This window comes from Pseudocercospora fijiensis, assembly GCF_000340215.1.
Source record: "Pseudocercospora fijiensis CIRAD86 unplaced genomic scaffold MYCFIscaffold_6, whole genome shotgun sequence".
Lineage (NCBI taxonomy): Eukaryota > Fungi > Ascomycota > Dothideomycetes > Mycosphaerellales > Mycosphaerellaceae > Pseudocercospora > Pseudocercospora fijiensis.
In genome coordinates, this window is record NW_006921537.1 from 302,345 (window position 1) to 326,341 (window position 23,997).

General features: G+C 50.0%; 6 protein-coding genes across 6 annotated transcripts; 4 read left to right on the plus strand and 2 right to left on the minus strand.

The window, feature by feature from the left end:
* Positions 1 to 1,971: 1,971 nt before the first annotated feature.
* MYCFIDRAFT_87509 (uncharacterized protein) lies at positions 1,972 to 4,257 on the minus strand. The gene is made up of 3 exons (XM_007929946.1): positions 4,117 to 4,257; positions 3,570 to 3,988; positions 1,972 to 3,517 (listed from the first exon to the last, which is right to left on the minus strand). The coding sequence occupies exons 1-3, from the start codon at positions 4,195 to 4,197 to the stop codon at positions 2,173 to 2,175; spliced, it is 1,845 nt and encodes a 614-aa protein (XP_007928137.1). The 5' UTR covers positions 4,198 to 4,257; the 3' UTR covers positions 1,972 to 2,172.
* Positions 4,258 to 6,965: 2,708 nt separating this feature from the next.
* Positions 6,966 to 11,420, plus strand: MYCFIDRAFT_87510 (uncharacterized protein; the record flags this gene model as incomplete). The annotated part of the gene is made up of 2 exons (XM_007929947.1): positions 6,966 to 10,620; positions 10,860 to 11,420. The coding sequence occupies 2 exons, from the start codon at positions 6,966 to 6,968 to the stop codon at positions 11,045 to 11,047; spliced, it is 3,843 nt and encodes a 1,280-aa protein (XP_007928138.1). The 3' UTR covers positions 11,048 to 11,420.
* Positions 11,421 to 12,231: 811 nt separating this feature from the next.
* On the plus strand, positions 12,232 to 12,509 carry MYCFIDRAFT_176119 (uncharacterized protein; the record flags this gene model as incomplete). Its single annotated transcript, XM_007929948.1, has 3 exons — positions 12,232 to 12,326; positions 12,359 to 12,421; positions 12,452 to 12,509. The coding sequence occupies 3 exons, from the start codon at positions 12,232 to 12,234 to the stop codon at positions 12,507 to 12,509; spliced, it is 216 nt and encodes a 71-aa protein (XP_007928139.1).
* Positions 12,510 to 14,131: 1,622 nt separating this feature from the next.
* Positions 14,132 to 16,257, plus strand: MYCFIDRAFT_189156 (uncharacterized protein; the record flags this gene model as incomplete). The annotated part of the gene is made up of 2 exons (XM_007929949.1): positions 14,132 to 15,917; positions 16,163 to 16,257. 2 exons carry the CDS (start codon positions 14,132 to 14,134, stop codon positions 16,255 to 16,257), a joined length of 1,881 nt encoding a protein of 626 aa, XP_007928140.1.
* Positions 16,258 to 20,171: 3,914 nt separating this feature from the next.
* On the plus strand, positions 20,172 to 21,288 carry MYCFIDRAFT_35403 (uncharacterized protein; the record flags this gene model as incomplete). Its single annotated transcript, XM_007929741.1, has 3 exons — positions 20,172 to 20,270; positions 20,323 to 20,662; positions 20,717 to 21,288. 3 exons carry the CDS (start codon positions 20,172 to 20,174, stop codon positions 21,286 to 21,288), a joined length of 1,011 nt encoding a protein of 336 aa, XP_007927932.1.
* A 311-nt stretch (positions 21,289 to 21,599) lies between these two features.
* Positions 21,600 to 23,980, minus strand: MYCFIDRAFT_189158 (uncharacterized protein; the record flags this gene model as incomplete). The annotated part of the gene is made up of 4 exons (XM_007929950.1): positions 21,600 to 21,636; positions 22,228 to 23,413; positions 23,466 to 23,552; positions 23,932 to 23,980. 4 exons carry the CDS (start codon positions 23,978 to 23,980, stop codon positions 21,600 to 21,602), a joined length of 1,359 nt encoding a protein of 452 aa, XP_007928141.1.
* Between the last annotated feature and the right edge of the window lie 17 nt (positions 23,981 to 23,997).

Consider the following 23,997-nt stretch of genomic DNA (forward strand, 5'->3'; position numbering starts at 1 on the left):
GGTACGGTATGCTTCGAGGAAAATAAGCCGTTTAGCTTCTTCGAGAAGATAGTAGTAAAGGCGTTATTTGCCGCTTTATATCCTTCGTTCGAGCTTCCGAATATAACGCGAATTCGACGTATTCTACTACTACGGCACTTCGAGAAACTAGAAGAGAAGATATTAGCTAAAGTCGCGTATTACGACGAGCTAAATCTGTAGATTGATAGTACCTCTAACGGTAATAGAATAGGCGTTACTACCTTATCGCTCGTCGACTCTACTAGCTACTATATAATTAAAACGCGTTAGATAGAAACAGTCGATAAATCGGCTAAAGAAGGCGCGCGCTAGGCGAAGGTAAAGTGCGAGCAGCTTACCGGCGGTAACCTCTCGAAGGTTAGCTTAATTACCTTCGATACGTATACTACTAACCTAAAGATAATACGCCTACTAGAAGAAGATCCGGACCTTAGTTACGTTATTATAGTGCCCTGCGACTTACACGGCGGCGCGTTGTCAATAAGAGACTTCTTTAAACATCCGGAAATAAAGGGCCTCTACGACGAGGCATAATACGTCGTCTCTTACCTATTACGGAAGAAGGCGATATATTAGCTCTTAAAAAAGAAGTAGGTAGCAATCTACGGTAAGACCTTCTCGCTAATTAGTATATATAAGACTCGCTAGCCGACTATAATTACCTTGTTTAAGTCACTTCTACGTAGCAAGTATGCCCTTTAGGAGCTAGTCCGTAATTGTACTTCTATACTAGACTTCGAGGCGCGGTCTATAATAATAGACTATGTATTCTAGACTAATCTTTAAGCCGCTATCGACCTACTAGAGCCGCTAAATAATTAGCTCATTCTATCTTAGTTAAAGGAGGCTATAATAGACAAAGTAATACCTCGGTAGTTTAGCTATAAAGCTACTCTCGAGAAGCAGATTAATACGAGTCTACTACTAATCCGAGAGCTACTCGAAGGTATCTAATTTGTCCTTAATATACGGAAGTTAGTAGCTACGATTATAGGCTAGTAAGAGCGCTTCTTACGATAGGTAAATAAGCACTATTAGGCGGCCTATTATCTTAACCCTTCTATAGTTAGTTAAGGCGCTAGACTATTACCTACTAAGTAAGCGATTATCCTTAACGCCTTGCGCTTAATAACCTTAGAAGTAGACAAGCAGCTATCGATTAAGTCGGACTTCTACGACTATATCTACTAGCGAAACGCCTTTATTGCTTCTAACGAGTACTAGTTACGCTATAGCACTAATATAAAGCTCTTCTAGAGCTATAGAGCTACTGCCTTACCTTTACTATCGGACTATACCTTGCGGCTTTGTTAAACTACTACTACTAATACTGTTACCGCCGAGCGGACGTTCTTAGCCCTTAAGCTAATATAGACTAGGCTTCGTTCTCGGCTTACAATAGAGCGACTTAACTAGCTAATCTTTATCTACTTTAACTATCGAGTCCTTCGGAAGGAGCTAGATCTATCTACTAAGAAACGGAAGCGTACTACTGCCCTAGCAGGTAATACGTTTATAGCTAAACAGAATAAGACAATAGATAAAGAAGAAGCCGCCGTAGTAGCTAATGCTATAGTGCTATTATAAAGCGTAGTCTATAAGGCTATAAGCGATAGTTTGAATAGCAATCTACCTACCTATAACGAATACGTAGAAGAGGCAGAGCTAGAAACTGCTTTTAGAAGGGTAGATATTTAAGATTTGTTAGTATAGGTCTATACTATTCTATACTAAGTTCTACTGCAAAATCTATATAGGTTGATGCCTAAGAGTTTATGCCTTGCGACTTAATAATAATCGCACTATTTGGTAAGTTATTAATAGTCGCACGCGTGCGAGCGACTATAGGTCGGCCGACCCCTGCTCCCTCCCTTGCTGTATGGCCGTTCACTAGCGTCGGAAGAGCCCTCCCTTGCTGTATAGCTGGGCAAAAACGTTCGCAAAGACCATGGCATTATAATGAAATCTTGTCGAACTACTCAAGCTCCTATTTTACATACAATTACAGCGGCTCACGTTGCGAATCATCACATCCACATATCTCCATCGACTGCATCCTGGCCCTCGCCACAGCAATGAACCCAGGATCGACCATCGATGTCGCCATCCATTAAACATATCAAAGACACCAGACAGTCTTTAGAAGCGGGCTCACACCCTCGCAAAGAACCCATCAATCCACCGCAAATCCACGTCTTGAGCAGTCCGCATCCCCAGACTCGGATCCACAACCTGCATGGCCAAAGATCTTTTAACTTCCTCCAACCTCTCAAGCACCCTCTTTCCATAAATAATCGGAACATGATTAATCCCCACCGACATCTCCGTCAGCACTCTCCCCGTCTCCTCCACAGTCTTGACGTGCGATTCCAGCACGGGGAAGGCCGCACCGAAAAGCTCATAAATCCTCAAAATATAAATCCCGCAAAAAGCCACCAGCGCAAAGCCAAAATCGGCCATATGTTTCGCCGAATCTCGCATGTGGACTGGGATTTCGAGGACACATCTGCACATTTTCTCGGCGGCTTCGGCGGATTTCAGGGTCAGGCTGACGTTGAGTTGGCGGAGGGATTGGTTTTGTGGGAATGCGGAGTTGGCTGTGAGTCTTGAGCTTCGTATGACTCGGATGGAGAAGACTCTGAGCCAGAATCTCGTAGCGAGGTAGTGGAAAAGGACGACTCCGTTGTTGTTCACGTCTAGGCCTGGGTAAGTGGCGTTGGGTTCGCCGTGGACACCCCATCTTTGGCTCCAGACATCGAGAGCTGCGTCTGCGTCGTCGAGGACTCGGGATGCTTGTTCTGGGTCTTGGTCTTGGGGAGGTGGACACCACCATTCGTCAAGACCTGGGAGGGACTGGCCTGCTGCGTTCCAGAGCATGCAGAGATCGACTTCTGCTAGCATTCGTGTGATCCTTCCTGGTTTCTCAACTTGTGAGAGGAGGAAGCAGGCTGTTCGGATGCTGTAGTCCGCTCGTATGGATGGGGGAGACTCGGTCACTAAGCTGAAGTGATGACTCAAGGTGAAGAGCCATAGCCAGTAGACGTACTTCCTGAACGCGAATGTCTGGTCGATGTGGAGTGCTCCATCTTGGACCAGTCTTCTCACTTCGCTGAAAGACTGGTGTAAGCTGAGACGCAAAGCAAACGTCTCAATGGAGGCTTTCAGTACCCAGTGATTGAGTCGTCTCGTATCTTCTGTTTCGGGTTTTGGATGTGAAATGTCGGCAGCAGTCCCGTTGGCGTAGAGAATTGCGTAGGCTTGGAGTTGCATCCAGATGACTTCCTCATCTTGCGCAAGTGGTCCCTCAAGCGAGCGTAAAAAATGATGGACATACGGCACGATTTGGTCATACAAGTGGCCTGCTCCGGGCGCGAACTTGGCTGCGATCAATGCCGCACAGTATACCAAAGGCCTACAATGTGTCATCAAGAATGGCACATCGTCAAGGTCTGTGATTTCCAGGATCGGCACAAAGTAGATCAGTCCTTGGCTGAAGCTGTCGAAGGGGTCAGTGTGGGTGGAGAGCAGTAGACATGTGCAGCACGTACAAACGAACCAGACTTTCGAGTGCTGAGTCAGACAATACGTCGCTCGATTGTTTGCGAAGATTGGTGTCTTTGCTGTACGAGATTTCATGGCTCTGAGGTGCGTGGCTCTTGGAGGGGCTCCGACCAGGCGAGCCTATCACCAAGAGCATGCCAGTGGTACGGGAAGCTGTATGACCAGAGTCCGCACGCGACAGGCCGATTGAGGAGGAACTAGCGTGCCGTCCATTGTTGCTGTTGATTGAGGTGGCAGAAGAAGCGTGGTGTGGTGTGCCGTTCACTCTCGAAGACACTGCCCCATGGCGTTGTCTCGCGGAAGACCTGCGCTGTTGGCAGCCACGGCGTGAAGGAAGCACGGTGCATTCTCGCTTAGCTTTGGCACAGCGATCGCAGCATCCAGATTCCAAGCCGATGCATCGCATCTAGTTGTATCACACACAGTCAGCAAGTTCCGGTGGCCGTAGTGCTACGGTGGCCGGAAGGCAATGCTCATGGCCTTATGCTCATGCTCATGCTTCCTCGGGTCTTCGCTCGGCTGCACCACACCCACCTTCAGTCGTCGACACGCAACACACGCCACAGCCGCCGAGCCGGCCATGTTTATCTGCTTCTCTACTTCTGAGTTCGACATCGTACGTTTGCATTACATGTTGGGCGTGTCCTGCAAACAGAGGTCGAGCAGGCAGCGCGGAGGGAATCTTCAAGCCGATGACCACCTGCCAAACTCTGTCGCTTCGAGGAGAAAGCCACCAACCTGAACGATAGAATATTCACTTTCAAAGTGACTTTGACCGAAACACCCGCACTACCTTGTAGAACGCGTGGAGTAAGCCGCGGGCCTAATTATATTTAATTTCAAACCACACACACCGACGTTCTCACGTTATTAAGATTTCTACATCAATCTATCGACGAAGCCGAAGTGGTGAGTTGAGTGCAAATGAACAATTTCCTTGTGCACTCCGTCTACACGCCAGAGATTTTAGGGAGAGTTTTTCAGGTAGCCGCTCAGTTGCCTAGCGCAGGTCAAGCAGTATAGACCGACTGTATTCAGCACACCGCCTGCGTTTTGGATCTGGCCAAGACGTTGATGTTTATCAATTTGTGACTTGGCATCGGTCTCGACGCTTGTGAGAGGTGTGGTGGCGTCATCAATCCACATGATGGTGGACACAAAGTGCTGTCATAGTGAGCAGCAGATACACGACGATGATGGCTGCATCTGAAATCGTAGCTACTGCACGAGGTTGATGCGGCTCTTCAGATGACTGCAATGCGGAATCGCTCACCGCTCTCAATTGGTCGGTGACATGGGTTTTCTCGCAAGCAGGCCGGACTATTGGCTGCTTCCGGGGCACTTTCTGCTGCAGCTATGTGGAGTGCGTCTCAACAGTGTAGCGTGGAGTCTGGTGCGTACATGGGTAGAGACTTTCCAGTAGTAGAAGTCATTCTCGAAAATTGAAATTGCGATATCGATAGACAAGGATGTGCTTCCAGAAGCAACTGGAGCTTGGCCCAAAAGATGGCAGACACCTGTGCGCTCCGATGAAAGCCAAAAAAGGACAGACTCGGAGCCGCGTCGAAGATAGCAGTTGTCGTGACTGCAGGGCATCGGGGAGCTCGAGAAGCACACCACGAAATCTTCATGGATGGCACGGAGCCTGCATCGCGCTTCCATGCGGAGGCTCTCGCGCATCGGACGAGATCGCCATTCGATGTCTGATGATGAGCATGCGAGGAACGAAGTCGATGTACATTTGTATACAGAATACCTCCTTGACGGGAGAGGTGAGGGCGAGTGAAATCAGTACAGCTGCAAGGTCCCACCTGGTCTTGATTCGTGTCGGCAGAAGGCGATCAAAGGGGCGCACAGGGGTTCAAAGGTCCATTTCGGGAGCCGTGCCTGTGCAGTCGAGCGATTTTCTTGCCCTGTGACAGGCAGATGCGAAGAGACTTTGGCACCTGCTGAGCGATTGACAGATGTGCAGTGGACAGCGGCAGAATGCTGGTGCTCGGCTGAAGCTATGGTAGCGTCGAGCAGCGGACGAAGACGCCGGTAAATGCAATGCAGCTACCGACGCGAGCTGTTCAGGGGCAGATACTGTGTGCAGCGCAGCGCAGGAAGGGTGCAGTCGGGCAGAGGAGGAGACATGCTCCGAGGTGCTGCGAAGGGGAGCACAGTGGGCGGCCGCGCTTGTAGTAGCAGTACGTTATGTAGACAGCGGAAAGTTCTCTACATTAATTAGACGTTGGTTTGGTCACTTTGGTACGTAACCGTACGTTAGAGGCCAGGGGTACCTGACAGTTTAGAAGTATCGAGTTCGACTACCCATCGACTCTGGGGCTGGTCTGTGCAGCTGGCCACAACAAGGAGCTTCCTGGCTGCCAGCGCTTCTCCACCATCGCGCAGTGCGCAGCGAGCATCTCGAGCTGCGCGTCACTCCGAACAACTGCCAGCCTGCTCATAACTTACAGACCACGCATCGGTCCACGTGGAGGCGATTGCGCTGCATACAACGACAACGACACAGCTCGAAGCGGCACTGCACTGCGCCGCGCCTGGCACCTCAGAACCTCTGCACGCTGCCGGGACTCGCGACGCGACCGGCTCCATTCCTCGTGCATCGCAGGCATCGCCCCTGGTCGCCGAGTCTGCACACGGTCACCTCCATCCTTATTGACGCCATATTCACTTGCTCGCGAGCAGATTGAGTTGGCACTTTGCTGGGCCACGCGACAGGCATCTGGCATCTGGGAACAAGCGCTGTTTAGCGGCGCGGAAGGCATATGGTACTGTAGCACACCGAGCGGAGCAGGCGTGTGGATAAAATCACACTGCGCGCACCAGGGAGCCATATCTGAGCACGCACGTCCGCACGCACGCACGCCGACATACATCTGTCATGGCTGCCCAGTAGGCGTCCATGTTGATTACGTGCTGCGCGGTGGAGGAATAGGAAACAAGCGAGCGCACCGTATGGACTGAGTCGACGCTGCGCTGCGCATCCCGTCACACCACACACCGACGAGTGCTGCAAACGCCCGCTGTTGCACATCTGTACCTGCACGCTTTGCAGCACCACTCCCCAGAGATCCGGCCTCACCGCGGGATTGGCACTGGACCCTTTGAATTCAACCACCACGCTTGGGCAGAGGCGCATCTTCACGAGTCAAGTGCCGCACCCCGATCTGCGCACAGCGGGAGCAGCGCACCGCCGCGCGGCGACACTCCTACTTGAATGAGCAGGGCTGCAGTGTCCGAGGAGGAACGAGCGACGGCCTGGACCCAGGAGTGTTTGGCCTTGTCGAGGCGTGCGCTGCGCACTGCGGAGGCAGATTCGTGGGCACTGAATTATTATAGGGCCGCAGAGGGGGCTTGGAGTGCCTTTGTGAAACAGCATGCACGCCAGTACTGCTGTTTCATCCTCACAGCCAGGCACGTTTGACGCGGCCAACTCGTCGGCGAGGTTCGACCAGCACCAGCTCCACGCGCACCGACAGAGCCATCTATCCACTGCCGATTCTGTTGTGACGCTCAAGCGGCCAGGTTCGTTGTCGCGCGCGGACACCCAGCCGGATACGGACTCTCGTATTGCCATTGGCCGCGGACCCATGTCCAACAACGACCGTAACTTCCATAAGCGCAGGAGAAGCAGTGCTATCGAATCTTCGAACACTGGCCCAGATCTACTGCCCTCGGCCAGCGAAGCCATTGGTCTGGCCAGCGTCAATCGCTACTCTCACTCTACACACTCCACCAACTCCAGTGTGGCGTCACTCTCTGCTAATACTCGACGCAAACGCTCTAGCAGCGGTGCTGTACTCACCTCCCTGCGTGGCCAGACATATACCTCGCCTCGTCAGAAACCCCCAAACGCTCTTGATGCATCGCCGCGCTCGAGCCCGCAACGACAAAATGTGACCACGTCCTACTCTCCAGTTAGTAGTCCGGAGCGGAGGAGACCACAGGCACGAGCCGGCCACCTTACCGCTCTGCCACCATTGCACACCACGCCAGCTTTGACGGATTCCAATGATACAGAGTCACCTTCAACGAGCCAGACTTTGGAGACGCCTCTGGGGCCATCTTACGTGCACGGAGACTATTTCGATGACGGGTACGGCATGGCAAAGACAAAGCGAGTGGTCATGGTGCGAAATCCATCTGCGCCTGTGACCATCGCTCAGACCTCCAAGGCTGAGGCTATCAATTCTCACAACGTGCGGGAGAAGGGCGCAACGTCGCGACTAGAGATGGAACAACGACCGAGGACAACGGCGCCAGAGGGCAATGGCCATCGACGGCCGCGTAACAGGGAAAGAACGGAGAGAGATAAGAAAGCAATGCTTTCGAAAGCGTTACAGAAGGCGAATACAGCCGTGCTGTTAGACAATGCCCAAAACTACGAGGGCGCGTTGGAAGCGTACAGTGATGCTTGTGACCTCCTGACGCAGGTGATGGAGCGCACTTCCGGCGAAGACGACAAGCGGAAGCTGGATGCCATCCGTGTGACATACAGCAACCGCATGGACGAGTTGAACATGCTCGTGCAGGAGCGACCGCCCACGGCAGACGAGAGACCTCTGCCTGCACGGCCAATGAGTGGTGATAGTGGGTCGTTGCGTGCAGCACCAGTGAGTCCTCTGAATGGGGCAGTGCAGGAGCAAGATGGAGGCATACACTCGAATACACCACGTGGACACGCAGACGCGCCGCGTCTGTCCTACTCTGGCACCGACCGGGACAGTTTCTTCGCGCGCACCATGGAGGCTGTGGAGACTAGCTTCACATCTGAAGCGAATGACAGCCAAGCCCCGGCTGTGGCAGGCGCGGAGCCGGAACTGGCAACCACGTCAATACATCTCCCGCCTCCGCTGCCGGAAGACTCGCGATATATGCCAAGACCCTTATCGCCAAAGAGGCCTTCACCAACAAGCGCCGAGTCGCCCAAGCTGAAGCCCCAATCGCAGACTTCTTGGAATGAATCCCCAGAACAGCGGACGGAGGGGCCAAGAACAGCCTCACGGCAACGTGCGGGTAGTGATGGGAGCAAAGACACAACATCATGGTTGGACCCACTTGACGAATCCGGATCTTCGTCGTCGGACAGCGTGCACTCCAGGTCATCCCTGCAAGGCACCCGAAGGAAACACCTTCGAAGACTCAGCGGCGAGAGCGATGCTGACTTCGATGTTGCCTTCGATGCTGCTGTGGAAGCTGCCTATGATGAAGGCTTTGAGCCCGACTTGGATGCGCGCACAAAGCGCAAGCCTCCGCCAAAGCACGTGCCAAAGGATTCGATCCAGGTCCCGGCATCTGAGATTGAAGAAATACTGCCGGGCGAGTTTCACTCTGGCATGATGACCACGGAAGAGGATGAAGAAGAGGAGCGCATTCTAGATGAACTCGCCAGCGATTATGGCGGCGCTTTCGACTTCGATCTCAAGTCGAAGTCTGCAATACCGCGACAGTCTGATTCAAGTGCTTATACAAGAAGCACCTGGCAAAGCTCGCAAGTCTCCAATCGTGATACTGCAGCGACTTCGCTGTCCACAGTTGCCGAGGACGCGTTCTCGGGAAGGCTGTCCAAACCAGCAGCGCTGCGAGAAAGTACTGCATTACCGCCCCCGTCAGGCCCGCCACCACCAGCTCCGCCGCCAAGGTCATCACTTCCGCAGCCTCCAAATGCGGGCAGTCGACGTGAATCGAATGTTCGAAGTCGCGGACTTTCTGGCATGAATGCTAAGCAGCTTAAGATTGAGACTGCTAGAGAGCATGCCCTTCGCAAACGAGCTTCGACTTTTCACCATACCACCAGTCCATTTCTGGAAGGCGATGAAACTAATGCTCATGAGTTAGACCTCACCAAACTCGGGGAGCCACTTGAGCGTACGGTGTCTGAGACGCAGCATGGGCATATTCTGCTGTCACCGTCATCGCTCGAGCTTCACGCCGCGCCTGACAAAAACTTAGATGACTATGACGCGTCAACGACAACTAACCACAGACCGAGCTATGAAGAGGCGCCTGGTGATCTGCCGCCTGGCACGAGACCTACATTGTTCAGAAAGAACAAATCTTCTGTGAGCTTGAGAGAGCATGCAGAGCATCAAATCCTCCTCGCGTCGCCGGATGTCGACTCAGGCATGTCCAATGCTACGCCTATGAGCTCAACGTTCATGAGTTTTGCCGCCAGACGTCACCACCCGCTTGCATCGCAAAGAGCCCAGCTGTCCTCTTATGGTCCCGCGGCGGTTGAGAATCACAAACTCGGAGGTGGTTATCATCTGTTCGATACCGCATTGACGGCGGCAGAGACACCTCTGTCACCAACATCGCCGAGCTCACCACTTCCAGCCGGCCTAGAATCGTGTCCGGAGTCTTTCTTGTTGAGACCGTTTTGGCTCATGCGCGCACTCTCCTCGACCATTGTCCACCCTCGCGGCGGCTTCTTGACCGCGAACCTGTTCGTGTCTCGCCAGGTCTGGGAGACATCAGGCGTGAAGTTGAAGCTAGTGGATGACAAGATTGCAAACTGTGATCTGCTGACGGCAGCGCTTGGTCACCTTGCAGGCGTCGACACGTTTGATGCAGATGCGGTCATGGAAGAGCTGCAAAGCTTTGAAGAAGTCATGGAACGGGTACAACAGAGCCTCATCAAAAAGCTTGGTAGCGATGTGGGCGTGCATGGAATTGCTGGGATGTTCAAAGATGCTTCAGCCGTGGCAAGCTCCACAGGCACATCATCGTCCGATGCGACTGGCGTGGCCGACAAGGCTGCGAAAAGCAATTCTGGTAAGAGTTATCTCACCTCGTGGCGAAAGCTACGAAATAAGAGCTCCGGCACACCTCTTTCGGGTGGCGCACAAGTGCCGAGCACGAAACCAAATGGCGAGAAAGAGATGTACACTATGCAATCAGTGCCAATGACGAGCTTCGTGCCCGTCGAACGTCGGGGCAACAAGAGAGAGGCGCGGAATCTTGTCTTTGAAGGTCCGAACAAGGAATACATGGGTTCCCTAGCCCGACTGTTCGACGGCGTGCAAATACTAGGTAAGTCAGCGCATCCACACTGAACATCCGCAGACCGCCCCCAAAGTCGAAGCGAGGGCTCTCACCGACTCAGGCATTGCCTATGTCGGGCCGCATCACGCAAAGTGGTCGGTTGGGTACGTGCATGTACGGCACATGACGCGCATGCACGATATCCCTGCTTCGCCTAGCGTCGTCCAACACCTCTCTCCAAACTGTTACGCGAGGAACATCGGCTAACGTGATGCCCTGTGAAACAGATCAAATCGCGCGTCAAGTCGAAGACCCAGGACTGAAGTACTCCTCGCCTACGCACGTCGGCCTCGAATTGAGCATTCGCCACGCAGCCGAGTTCTTTGGTTTCTTTGTTTGCCGCTTCGTACTCGCAGATCTGGGACTTCTCATGGACAAGTTTTTGAAGCGCGGTACGGAGTGGGTACTCGCGTGAGCGAGCGATACGAGACGAGGGAGAGAGAAAGAGAAAGAAAGAAAGGAAGAGAGAGAGACAGCCCTACCGACCACCCCTTACTTGATTGACAGACACCACATTCAACACAGAGAGGACTTTCCAGCTTCGAGCTGCTTTTTATCCCCAAAAAGAAGCGGAGGATTGAACTGAACGAACCATCACAAGAAACAGGAAAGAGAGAAGAGGAAAGAGATGATCTACTACCTACCTACTACTTCAGATTTTCCCCACCCGGCCACGTTGCGTCCTTCACTTGTACATTTTTTTTTCTCTGCCCAATGGTAGAAGAAGGCGGCGGCGGCGGCGGCGGCGGACGAGCTTCATGACCCAAAGACAATTTTTTTTTCATCTCATGTTGTCAACGAATGATCGATCGAAATTTTGAACATCAACGTCAACATCAATAGGACCCTGGTGGGATTGATATTACAAACACTGTTCGCTTTTCTTTTTTGTTTTTTTTTTGCTTTGCTTTTCTGAAATGTTTGGTTTTTTTTGGAGAACTGCACGATACCATTTTGATTTTTTTTTTTGATTTTTTGATTTTTTTTTTCGCTAAGATGCGATGCTGCCATTACTTAATTTTTTTTTTTTAGATATTTATATTAGATAGCTAGATAGGGAAAGATAGGGAGGTTGTATTGTGTTGTATTGTATTAAGATCTCTATAGTAGGTCTACTTATATAACGTGCGATAGTTATATATATATTTATTCTTCTATTCTTTTATAGATTTTGTTGTTAGAAGGGAATTTTTCTTCTTCTTTTTTTTACCCCTTTATCTTTTTTTCTTCGTTTATTATTTATTCTTATTCCTATAGTATAAAAAATCTTAATAAGAGTCGGCTTTCTTTATGCTTTTCTTATTATCGGTTAACTCCTTGCCCTTTTTTCTTTCTAGCCCCCTTGCCCTAACTAACTAGGATCTATATATCCTAGGATTCTTTTAAGAGGTTATATAATGAATTCGATAAAGCATGCTAATAATCGAACTCTCATTATTATTATCACTACCGAGATCCTTATCCGGTTGTTTTATAAGAAGATTGAATTTGTGTCTATCTATCTACTAGGAGACCGAGAGAGAGAGAGAGAGAAGTTTTTTTTTTCTTTTTCTTCTCTCTTTGTCCGTCTATGCTGTTAGACAAGGTACTGTTTCTTCGATGGATAATGGGATTTTTTTTTCTCTCTCTCTAGGTCGGGATTCGACTCGAGACGCATTTTCTCTTCTTCTTCTTCGTATGGATCGGATAGGATTGTTTGCTTGTTTGCTTGCTTGCTTGCTTGTAGGGTTGGTTGGCTAGAGAGAAAGCAAGGTTTTGTTTGTGGGATGGTTGGTGGTATCAAAGGTTTGTGGATTGTGAGGTGCGATGCGATGCGAAGAGAAGAATGCATGGTCGATGTTGGGAGCGCTGACGTGCTGGAGATGATCCGATGTTGATGTTGATGAGGATTATAGAGATGTGCCTTCATTCCGTTTTAGGTAGTTTTGGAGGCTTGTCGTTTTTTCTTTTCTTTTTCGTTTTTGATATGCGATTTCGGCAGGAAGGAGTTTGATTCTGAGTCTGCTTCTTGGATTGATGCGTCGATAGGTAGTGCATGATGTCGTCTGAGATTGTTTGGAGGAATTTCTCATATGGTCCCTCTTGTATCGGCTCATCGCTTTGGATTAAGGGAGCCTGGTGATGGTTTGTGGATTGAGTGACTTCGTAAAGTCTGTCCATCTTTGGACGTGATTCTTTCTGAGTAGTGGGATCTTGAATGAAGATGCACATTTTTTGCGAAGTAGATATCATCGAGGAACAAGTGATTGTTTGTGGACGGAAAGCGGAGAAGAAGGTAGTAGACGCGACGCGAAAGTAGAATCTTACTGTCAAGTCTACTACTGCAAGCAAACGGGAAAGCATGCTCTGAGTCTATTACTCCACCGAAATAAGTTATCCCTAGGACGCCGACGGGGTTCGGATGTCGTCTATTTGCTTTTTTCATCACCCACGTCGAGGATTGTACAGTACGGTCATCCGGTAGCCAGCAATCAGGGCTGGGGCAAATGATAGGCTCGGTGGCAGCGTGTGTGCAATACAATACACACATTATTTGCTTTGCTTGCTAGTAGCGGTCGGATGATCTGACAGGTTTGCGATGCGGCGGCGGCACTGGGGAGCGTAAGCGAGCACCAAGCTTTGCACGCGTGAGATCGCTTGCCCGTCGGGACAGGGTAGGGTTCACTCGGGTGGGTCATACCAGCATGGTGGTAGCGAGGTGAGTGAAAGTTGTTCAGGCGAGGTTTCTAGTGTTGTGGGTTTACAGCCCCTGAGAAATGGAGGTTGTGTACATAGTATATTATACTGGTGTACACCCATGGATACACATCGGGTATACCCGAATACCAGGATATCCGAGCAATATTAAGCAGCTTGGCGGGTTGTAGGCGGGATATCAGCGTATCCGATAACTCCGCCTTGTATATACACAACGAGCTCGCCTGAAAGGGTCGTATACATAGTGTATTACAGAGCGTGTACACCATCCACAGGTTTGTGGACCCCATCACTAGAGGTTTCATCGTTGCGACGGATGCGGTGCCGGGATCATCACTGAAGATCGACGTATGACTGCTTAGCGAGATGTGACGAGACGTCAGAGGGCAGACAGAAAAGAATGGGCAGTCGAATGGATGGTAGGAGTCGCTTGGCGGCAAGGCGGGTGGGTCGGCGCTGACTTTTGGATGATCGTGGGTGAGTGAATAATCAGGATATCCGATACACTGGGCGCCGCTTGTCGGTGGCGTCAAGTTTTATCGGACGAGCTTTTTGGACTTTTGCTGGTCAATAACTTAAGCCCACGCTTTGTTCTCTGGAGGTCCACAGGACTCGTAAAACTGTGCTTTGTTCTGGACCACTGTTATCCACGGAGAAAGCATTACTCGACCTCATAGCCGCCCGTCTGACTCGTGGAAGGAACGTGAACGACATGACGCAACGACTTGTTCAAGCCATTCTTATTCACTTGTAGATCGTCTTGAGATCTGCACTCCATCTCCTGCTGAGCACATCTTCACCCATGATCCCCTACGCTGTGCTTGTTGGCTGCATCGCCGTCGTGGTGACTTACATCGCGAACACGGTACGATGTTTCCAAAAGAACCTGGCGCTCGCGAAACAGAGCGGAATCCCATACATTGCGATCCCGATATACACATTCAACCGCTTCTGGCTGGTCACCCACAAGCTATGGCTGCCCTTCATACGGAAGCTGCCTCATTCATGGACGAAAGACTGGATTGACTTCCTCGTTCCTGAGTTCCCCTGGGATAAGAAATATGAGGGCCTCTTCAAGGCGCCTGGCACTGACATCATCTTGTTGGTGGCTCCTGGCGCCAACACTCTCTTGGTGGCAGATGCAGATTGCACGAGCCAAATTACTGCCCGACGGAATGATTTTCCTAAGCCGACATGGCTGTATACCAGCGTCGATTTGTTTGGCAAGAATGTCGTGTCCACGGAGGGTGCCAACTGGCGCCATCACCGGAAGATTACCAGTCCTCCATTCACCGAGAAGAACAATTGTCTAGTGTGGAAGGAGTCTCTTGAGCAGGCCGAGAGTATGATGGCTGGCTGGGTCGGCGGCAATAAGACTGACAGCGGCACGATATGGACCGTCGCCACCGAGGCAATGCGTTTGTCCTTGCATGTCATCAGTCGGGCAGGGTTCGGAGTCAAGCTCTTCTGGCCTCATGAGCAGAGTGTCACCGCCATTCCCCCAGGACATACCATGACCTACAAGGATGCTCTCGAGACGCTTCTTCATAGCTTGATCCCGCTCATGCTGCTTCCTCGATGGCTTATGAAGCGGCTTCCTTCTGAAGGCCTCAAGCGAGCCGAACGATCATTGACGGAATGGGGTCAATACATGCGTGAGATGTATGAGGAGAAGCGCAAAGAAGTGAAGCGCGGAGAGAGCACAGAAGGCATGGACCTCATGGGAGCACTTGTCAAGGGTTCCGGCCAAACAGAAGACGTCCTAAACAGCGACGTGGAGAAAGCTCAAGCCAAGCAGTTACTGACTGACGAAGAAATCATGGGCAATTCCTTTGTCTTCATTCTCGCTGGCCACGAAACCGCAGCGAACACGATCCACTTCTCGACACTCTTCCTGGCCATGCACATGATTTCGCAGAAGCATTTGCAGGACGATCTGGACCGGATCCTCGGTGATCGTCCAGTCTCGGAGTGGGATTATGACAAAGATATGCCGAAACTGTTTGGCAGCATGTGCGGTGCAGTGATGAACGAAGAGCTGAGACTGGTCGCCCCTGTCGTTGGCATCCCCAAGTGCACTGCCAAGGACAAGCCACAGGGACTCAATCTCAACGGAAGACATGTCGTTGTACCTCCAGGATGCTACGTGACTTTGAATACTGCAGCCGTCCATCGTAATCCTCAGTACTGGCCCCACACTTCCCTCGAAGACGTTTCGGAGTTCCGCCCCGAGCGTTGGCTTCTCGATCCTTCAAAGACAAACAGCAATACAGAAGACGACACGTACGACAAAGAAGAAGGTCTCGACCTCGACGGCCCAGATCAACGTCCCGACACTGCCGCATCGCTTTACCGACCCCCCAAGGGAGCGTACGTCCCCTTCAGCGAAGGCTACCGCTCATGTCTCGGGCGACGATTCGCGCAGGTCGAGATCCTCGCTGTTCTGGCCGTCATGTTCAAGACCTGGTCCGTGGAGTTGGACGTCAGTGATTATCTCTCCGATTCCGAGTTCGAGAAGGCTTCCCAAGCGGAGAAGATCGCGGCTTGGGAGAAAGCTGATGCGAGAGCGAGAGAGTTGTTGAGGAATGGTATGGGTACTGTGATTACGATTCAGATGAGGGCTGGCAAGGTGCCGTTTAGGTTTGTGAAGCGTGGGAATGAGAGGTTTGGAGAGATTTTGGAGATTTCGGGGCTGAGGAGGGCGAAGGGTGATTGGTAGAGAGTGGCTTGCAATGATGAACCGGGTGAGATCCTATGCAGCAAAGATAATATGAGGCTCGTGGTCACGGCTGTCAGGAGGACTGCTAAGATGATGACTGCTACCCACTCCCAGTCGAGACACTTGGTATCGTACGGGCGAGAATGCTTGATGGTCATTCGAGTCAGTCACATTCCAATTCCCGATCGACAGCAAGCGATTGGTCATGAGTGCGACAAGAGGTGCCAACGGCATGATTGCCCGAGTAAGTGAACGCTTTAATCGTGTTGAGCTTTACTTCTAGTCTAACTTGATAGCCGACGGCATTACGACCGAGGCAAAAGTTTTTGCGAGGCAGTACTTTATAGTTAGTAAAAAATTATAAAAAGCCAGCAAAGTCGAACGATTTCAAAACCTCACCCAACACCCAAACTCGAAAATTTCTAGCAATCGACCTAGTTACAACCTAGGCAGCCTTGATCCCTAATTCCTTCATAAAAACATCCGCCGCCTTCTCCCCAATCATCAGCGCAGTATTGTTCGTATTCGCCCCAACATTCGCCGGCGGCACGCTCAAATCCGCCAACTTCAACTTCTGGATCCTATATACTCCTAGCGTGCCATTGACCACCCCTCCCTTCTCCCTCGGCGCCATCTTACACGTGCCCAAAGAATGCCCGTGATAAGTCTCGAACTGGAGGAGGTCAGCTTTTCGCACTGGAAATGAACGGTGATCGAAAGTACCTTTTTCAAGTAAGGATAAAGCTCGTTGGAAGACCATCCAGGGGTATTCCACGAATCGAAATCGCTTCTTTTGGCTCTGGTATATACCATCCAATTAATGCTGGGCACTTCGCTGGTTGGGCCTTTTCCAGACCGCAGTCGCTGGACGAGAGCTTCTAGGATAGTGTGATATCGTGACGCCTACATTTGATATATAGGCGCCGTTGCGCGTTCATCGTATCCAGTATCCACCCAAGAACCGAGGAACCCAATCTCTTGCATGTGCTTCCTCGCACAAGCTGTGGATCATGTCTTCCTCGTGCTGCTCAGTTCATTCTCCCGGTGGCATTGTCCCCGATATGCGCCGGCAGTCTGAACAGCATACACGTAGCATCGTCAATGCTACGCAGGTCCGAGAAATATCAGGTCGGCCGAGCGCGTAGCGTCTATGAATGGGTCGGCTTTGGGGTGTTTGGTGAGGCTGGATAGGGAGGAGAGGGTGTTGGAGAGTATGTGGGTCGGCGACTACGAAGATCTGGTTTGGAAGAATGCTGGTGGCTCGGTCATTCCCCCGTGCAAGACCCGGGTCCGTCATGTCATGGCTTGGCGCTCGCCTCAAAGACGGAGCTCCATACACACCAGATTGTCAATGAAGAATTCACAACGCAATCTTTGCCCCTACAAGTTCTTTTTAATATATCTTTTTATCTAGAGGAGTTATAGCTTAATAATATAGGACAAAGATACTCTAATTTATGTATATCTTTGGAAAATATTAAAATTTCTAGTCGTTACCTCCTAAATTAATAAGCTATATAGCTTAAAACTCTAAGTTAGAGATTTTAGAATTTTAGCGTTTTCTTAAGTCTTAATATACTATTTTTAGTAATCTAAAAACTAGGCCTTATAGTTTTACTTAATAAAAATCTATTTTGAGATTTCTCTCGTAATATAGCTACTATTAGTTATATAATCTAGAATTTAAAACTTAAATTCTTCTTAGGTTCCCTTTCGTATATCTTTTTCTTTAGACGAGTTATAGCTTAGTAATATAAGACAAAAATAATCTGTTTTTAATCTAGTATTAGAAAATTACTAAAATTATTATAGCTATCTACTAGGATTAGCCTAAAATTCTAGAATAAAGATTTTAAGACTTTTGCTTTTTTTAAGCCTTAGTATACTATTTTTAGTAATCTAAAACCTAAACCTAATAGTTTTACCTAGTAGAAATCTATATTAGAGCTTTTACTTTAAATAAGCTATAAATAGTCTTATAACTTAGAAAAGAATATTCTTAAGAATTGTAAACTTTAAATTGCTAAGCCTACAATTGTTAAGAATATTCGCTTTAGGATTTTAAGACTAATAGTAAGCGTATTAAAATAAGAATCTTAAAATATATTTATAATAGGTAAAACTTTTAGGTCTAGGTTTTAGATTACTAAAAATAGTATATTAAGGCTTAATAAATACTAAAATCTTAAAATCTTTACCTAAGAGTTTTAGGCTAATCTCAGTAGATAGCTATAATAGTTTTAGTTATTTTCTAAAAATATATAAGAGTTAAAGTATATTTGTCTTATATTACTAAGCTATAGCTCTTCTAAATAAAATGATAAACTAACGAGAATATAGTAAGAAAATAATATTCCTTTCTAGATTATATTACTAATAGTTTATATACTAATATATAAATTTAGATTTAGATTTTTATAAGGTAAAACTATAAGATCTAGATTTTAGATTACTAAAAATAGTATGCTAAGGCCTCAAAAATGCTAAAATTGTTAAACTTCTAAATTAGACTTTTAGGCTATATAGTCTATAAATTCAATAGGTAACGACTAGAAATTTTATTATTTTCTAAAAATAGATACAAATTGAAGTATTTTTGTTCTATATTGTTAAGCTATAACTCCTCTATATAAAAAGATATATTAAAAAGAACTTGAAGGAGCAAAGATTGCGTTGTTGTCGCTACGGTCAGAAGTGCTGTATTGACAATCTGGTACGTATGGGCCTCCCTACTCAAATCTCGTACCGCAGCTTCATCTTCCTCTTCCTCTTTCCACATCCGACAAATGCATCTAATTCTGGCATTTTTCGCCTTCGTGGACCATACGCATAGCTGCCACGTCATGCAGAATTCCTTCAGGTTTCGTCGACGATGCAAGCCCACGACGCTACTCCGGAGGCTTGAGAAAAGCATTACCTAGGAATACAAGCGACAAGTCACGCGGACAGCTGCTTACTTGTCCTCTCAATGATGAATGCAGTTCAGCAGCAGCAATGCCATGCTACGCTATGCTATGCTTCAAACCGCGAGTCATTCCCAAGCCTTGAAGGTCGGTCTACACGTCCTTCGCCAACCCGCGCTCGACTCATGTTTCAACTCGTGCATACCCCGGTTTCAAAAGCCAACTCACCACAACACGCATTCCTTGGCGAACCTGTCACGGAAGATCGTGTCGGGCATCGGCGACCCGGACGGCATTCGAGACGTGAAGTCAAACTCTGTTCTGATGCGCGGGTAGACCAGACGACGGCCACGCTGCATCTCTAAGCTATCACGGTCCGGCATACAATCTGATGTCCTGTCTGGGTAAGTGACTTGGGTTGACTGCCTAGTATCGCCGCCAAAGTCACGGCCTTTTGTCGCCAGGTGACCGAGCTATGAGTGCTTGGCGTTTCGTGCTGCATCCTCCCCACCGCTTGCTCCTTCTTGAGGACGTACGTATATCCATGGCCATGCTTAACCTGCGGAGCTCCCATCCCAGCGTGTGCGCTCTTGGAGTCCAAGCTCCTCCGAGCCAGGTTCTGGACGTCCGTTGAGACAAAGCACAGCACGTCACGTCTTCCTGTTCACAGGCAGTTCTGGTCATGGCAGAGACCTCCCTCCGTTCGGCTCCTGTCGCTCGGCTCCTCTGAGTGATGCTGGCTGGCAGTCCTGGTCTACTAAGCAAGTGCAGGCGACATTGGTAGCTTGGCAATACGTACGCGACAAGTGGAGCCTTGATTATTATTGTTGAATACCTTGGCTGGGTTCTCATTGAAGGACTAAGCGAAGCAGCCTCATATGGACGTCTCCTTCGACTACTTGGACGTCTCTCGGTCTCTGGTTGTCTTCTTGCTTTGCTTGACTCTGAACAGCCCATGATTGGCTTGCGATATACCGGCTCGTTGTCATGCTGTCAGGCACCGAAGTCAAACAGTCCGAGGCTGCTACGGACTCTAGCATCCTTGCTGCGTTGAAACAGTGATAGACGTCTCGGCTCATGTGCGAACTCTTTGAGAACACGGCTCGGTCTAAGATACTACTGATATAGAGAAGTCGTGTCCGCTCCGAGCATGCCGTTGTCAATTCCTGTGTCTCTTTCTGGCGCACTTGTCGTCCGTCTAGACACCCAATCAACGCAACATGGACTTCCTCACGAAGCGCAACAGCGCTGTATCTGACAATCCTCCAATCGCCAACAACAGAGAAGCTCAAATCCACATCACTAGCGCCGGATCCAGCGTAAGTCCCAATCGTGCTGGAGGATCACTACAATAAGCTGATGACAGCACAGTTCTATTATGCTGTAACGGCATTCATGGGCTCCGTTGGACTCGTAATTTTGTTAGCATCGCACTCTCGACCTCGTACCGACCGCCTTTTCTTCTACCTGCTCGCGGGAGCGAATTTCGTCGCGAGCATTTCCTACTATGCTATGGGCTCAGATCTCGGATTCACGCCTATCGGTGTGCAGCCAAGCCCTTCGCTGTACCGCCCAAATGACCCGAAAGTTCGAGGCGACAATCGACAAATTTTCTGGACACGTTATGTCGACTGGTTCGTTACGACGCCACTCCTCCTGCTGACTATGCTTCTGACTGCTGGCGTTCCGGCTCCAACGCTGTTATTCATTCGTAAGTTCCCGATTGGAGGTTCATATAATAAGAGATTAGCTAAAATTGCTATAGTTTTCATGAACGAAGTCATGATCGTATGCGGCCTCGTTGGAGCCGTCACCGAGACAGTGTATAAGTGGGGATTCTTCGCCTTCGGGTGCGCCGCCTTCCTCTACGTGTTTGGGGGCCTTTTCGGACGAGGGCGGAAGTATGCCAAACATCTGGGCCACGACGTGCACAGAGTCTACCTGATGATTGCCATCTATCAATTCATCATCTGGATCTGTTACCCCATCGGCTGGGGCGTATCCGAAGGCGGCAATCTCATTGCGCCTGACTCCGAAGCTGTCTACTACGGCGTTTGCGACATGCTCGCCAAGCCTTTCTATTCGATGATTTTCATGTTTCTTCATCGGAAAATTGACCCTGGCCGCCTCGGTCTCAAGTTTCGTGACTATGATGAGGACTTCGCATACAATCATCGCCATCATGACAGCACCAGTGGCCCTATTCGGGAGCCCAAGGAAGAGGTGCCCACTGCTGCTGCTGCTGCTGCAACTGAAGCTCCTCGAGCGTCGCATGCGGATGAAAGCCACCATCACACTACCACAAACGCTGCAGCCGCTGAAACCACGACCGTGTGATGGAGTCTGCCGACGCTGCAGCCCTGTTATATCGATGTCGAAGGAGGGCGTGGACATATCAGTCTCGCCGCAAGCTTTATTGAAGAGCCTGAACCCGACCCGCCACCTCGTCGATTTTCAAGGCCTTTCTGGCAGCAAGGTCGTTGAATGCTCGGGCCCATATCGTCATTGATCAAAGCCTGATGGCCCGTAGCCTGATATGATCTTCCCGAGGTCCTCGGGGCGGCTTACTTTATGGAAACATTTTTTCTAATAATGTTTAGTGATGAACAATATCAAAGTCTCTAAGATATTCTCGTGTTGCTACTGATTCACTTCAGTAGCCATATCGGTGCTGCTTCGAGGTTTCTAGGAGATGGTTTATAAGGTGGGATCTGATGCAGCAAGGATTGCACGTAGGAATTCTTTGCGTGGGTATCTCTTCGATCAATGCCACTCCAGTCCACAAGCATACGCATATGGCGCAGAGATCTTAGGAGATTGCTCGTTCGTCTTGTCCTGGTGGAGAGCGTGCAGAAGCTCTTTCTGGGCGGCCCTGTATTCTCGACTTGGCTTTCAGGCTTAGAAGAAGACCAGACCATCTTGCTAACGCCGTATGTACTATCCTATAACATGCTCTTTGCTCGCAAGGCTGCGTGCTCTTCTCTGAGCCTGAGGTATCCCGTTCTCGACATGCAGCGGCTGAGGCCGGTAGTTCGGAATCGGCGTGAACGATCGTAGCTTCATTGGGGGATGTTATGGCGACTTAAACAGCTCATGGAGGCCTTGGGCAGTGACAGCAGAATTGCGCCTGGTTCTGTAGGAGCATTGAAGCCGTGAGAGTACGGAAGAGATCCCTCACCAACTGGGGCCGATGCCAAGACTTCTCTCCCGAGTGCCGGTTTTTTTTTCGACATCTACGACGAATGACTATCGATCTCAACTTTGTCTCTGATGTACCCTATTCGAATGCCGATGTCCTTGATCACGAACCAAGCGGGAACAATGGAAACCGCCCACAATGCGAAGTTGAGATATACGCAGCCAAACCTGCCCATAGTACTGACGCTCACAAGACCATACGATACAGCCTGTGCCGCCGACTCGGTTCCGCGCAGAAGGCCCGCATACCTCACAATCTCAGCATCATTCTTGGCCAGACTTCCCACGACGAAGTACAAGTACATGTAGTTGGTCTGGAAGGAGCCGACCATGAATAGGAACCACGCGAAGCCTCTTCCGAAGCCTACATCGACCCAGTCATATACCGGCCTGCGTTTGTTGTATTGTGTGACGAGGACAGTCCCCCATATCCACCAAGCTCCTTGAAGGGTCATGATCAGCGCAAACGAACCGCGTGCGCGAAGCCTGACAGCGAGTTTCTTGTTGTCCAAGAAGAGGCCGAGAATGTTGCCAGCCGCCATGGCCATCAATCCGGACAAGAAAGAGCCGAGGGCACGCGCACGAACCGTGAACCATAAGCCTTGGAAGGTGAAGAAGACGGCTTCTGCAAAGACCGCCTGAGAGATGAGCGGGATGACCAGGAGAAAGTTCCTGCCGGCGAAGAGCTTCGCTGTAGCCCAAAGCTCCTTCCGGATGCTTTCGTCCTTGCTGATGGAGCAAGACACAGTGACTCCATCCGTTCGCTGCACCTTGTGCGGCACGGTCAAGAGCAGGCCGGCAAAGGGCGCGAGTGCCTGGAGAGCTATGAACACCTGGAACACAGAGTATGACACCGATCCCGCATGATTGCGCTCTGCGTTGAGTCCTAGATTGATCGCTCCTCCGAGCACTTGCCCGGCAATGCGGAATGAGAGCCAAATGCCCAGAAGTTTGCCTTTGTTGTAAGGTTCGGGGTAGGACAACGCGATCGCAGCCTCTGCCATCCAGAATATCCCAGCGCCTAGCCCGCAGAGCGTGGCGCCCAGCAGCACGAACCATGAGCTACCGTATCGATTGTTACAATAGAGTCCCGCAGCATAAGGACAGTATCCCGCAGCTCCGAGGATGAGTGTCCATTTGATTCCCAGGTATTTCACGAAGACTCCGGAGAAAGCACAAGTGAGCACCATGCAGCAGAAGGTGAGAGCATTGGCGGCGTTCACAAGCCATGGATCTTGCTGGCCTCCACCGCCAAGCGAGTTCACTGTTGAAGGGGTCAGCATGTTAACATACTCGTGCATTGCGCGTGCACCTACTTGCACCCCATATTCCCGGTGCACAAAAGTTGCATACGCCCAAGATCAAGGCGTTGTACAGCGTCGATCGATTCCATTTCACCTTGACTGGTGCCCTCGGAGTGTCAGAAGCAGGCTCGCTCGTCGCCTCGAAGCTGCTTGGACGCTTCTCATCCGCCATTGCAGAGTCGACTCAGTCAAGCGAATGTTGCGTAGGGTGCTCAATGACGAGATCAGGATGGGAAATTCTTGGGAAGTGAAGCTGCAGTCAATGATCGACGGTGCACATGCAATCTACGAGAACCGGGAGGTAGGTCTATCGCTGTCTATAAACCAGCCTCACCCAAGGACACTATCTTGGTAAGGATCCTCTCCAAATTCCTCTTCCAGCTCGCACGCCATCACTCTGGGGTATTCCGTCAGGAGTCAGGACTTTGGAGCACTTCGGCATCTAAAAGACGATTTGCTTCTGATGATCGGTATGTACGTCTCGACTCGTAAAGTTGAGCGCCACGCTTGTCCCAAGCATCTGCCATGTGGATGCCACGCTGTT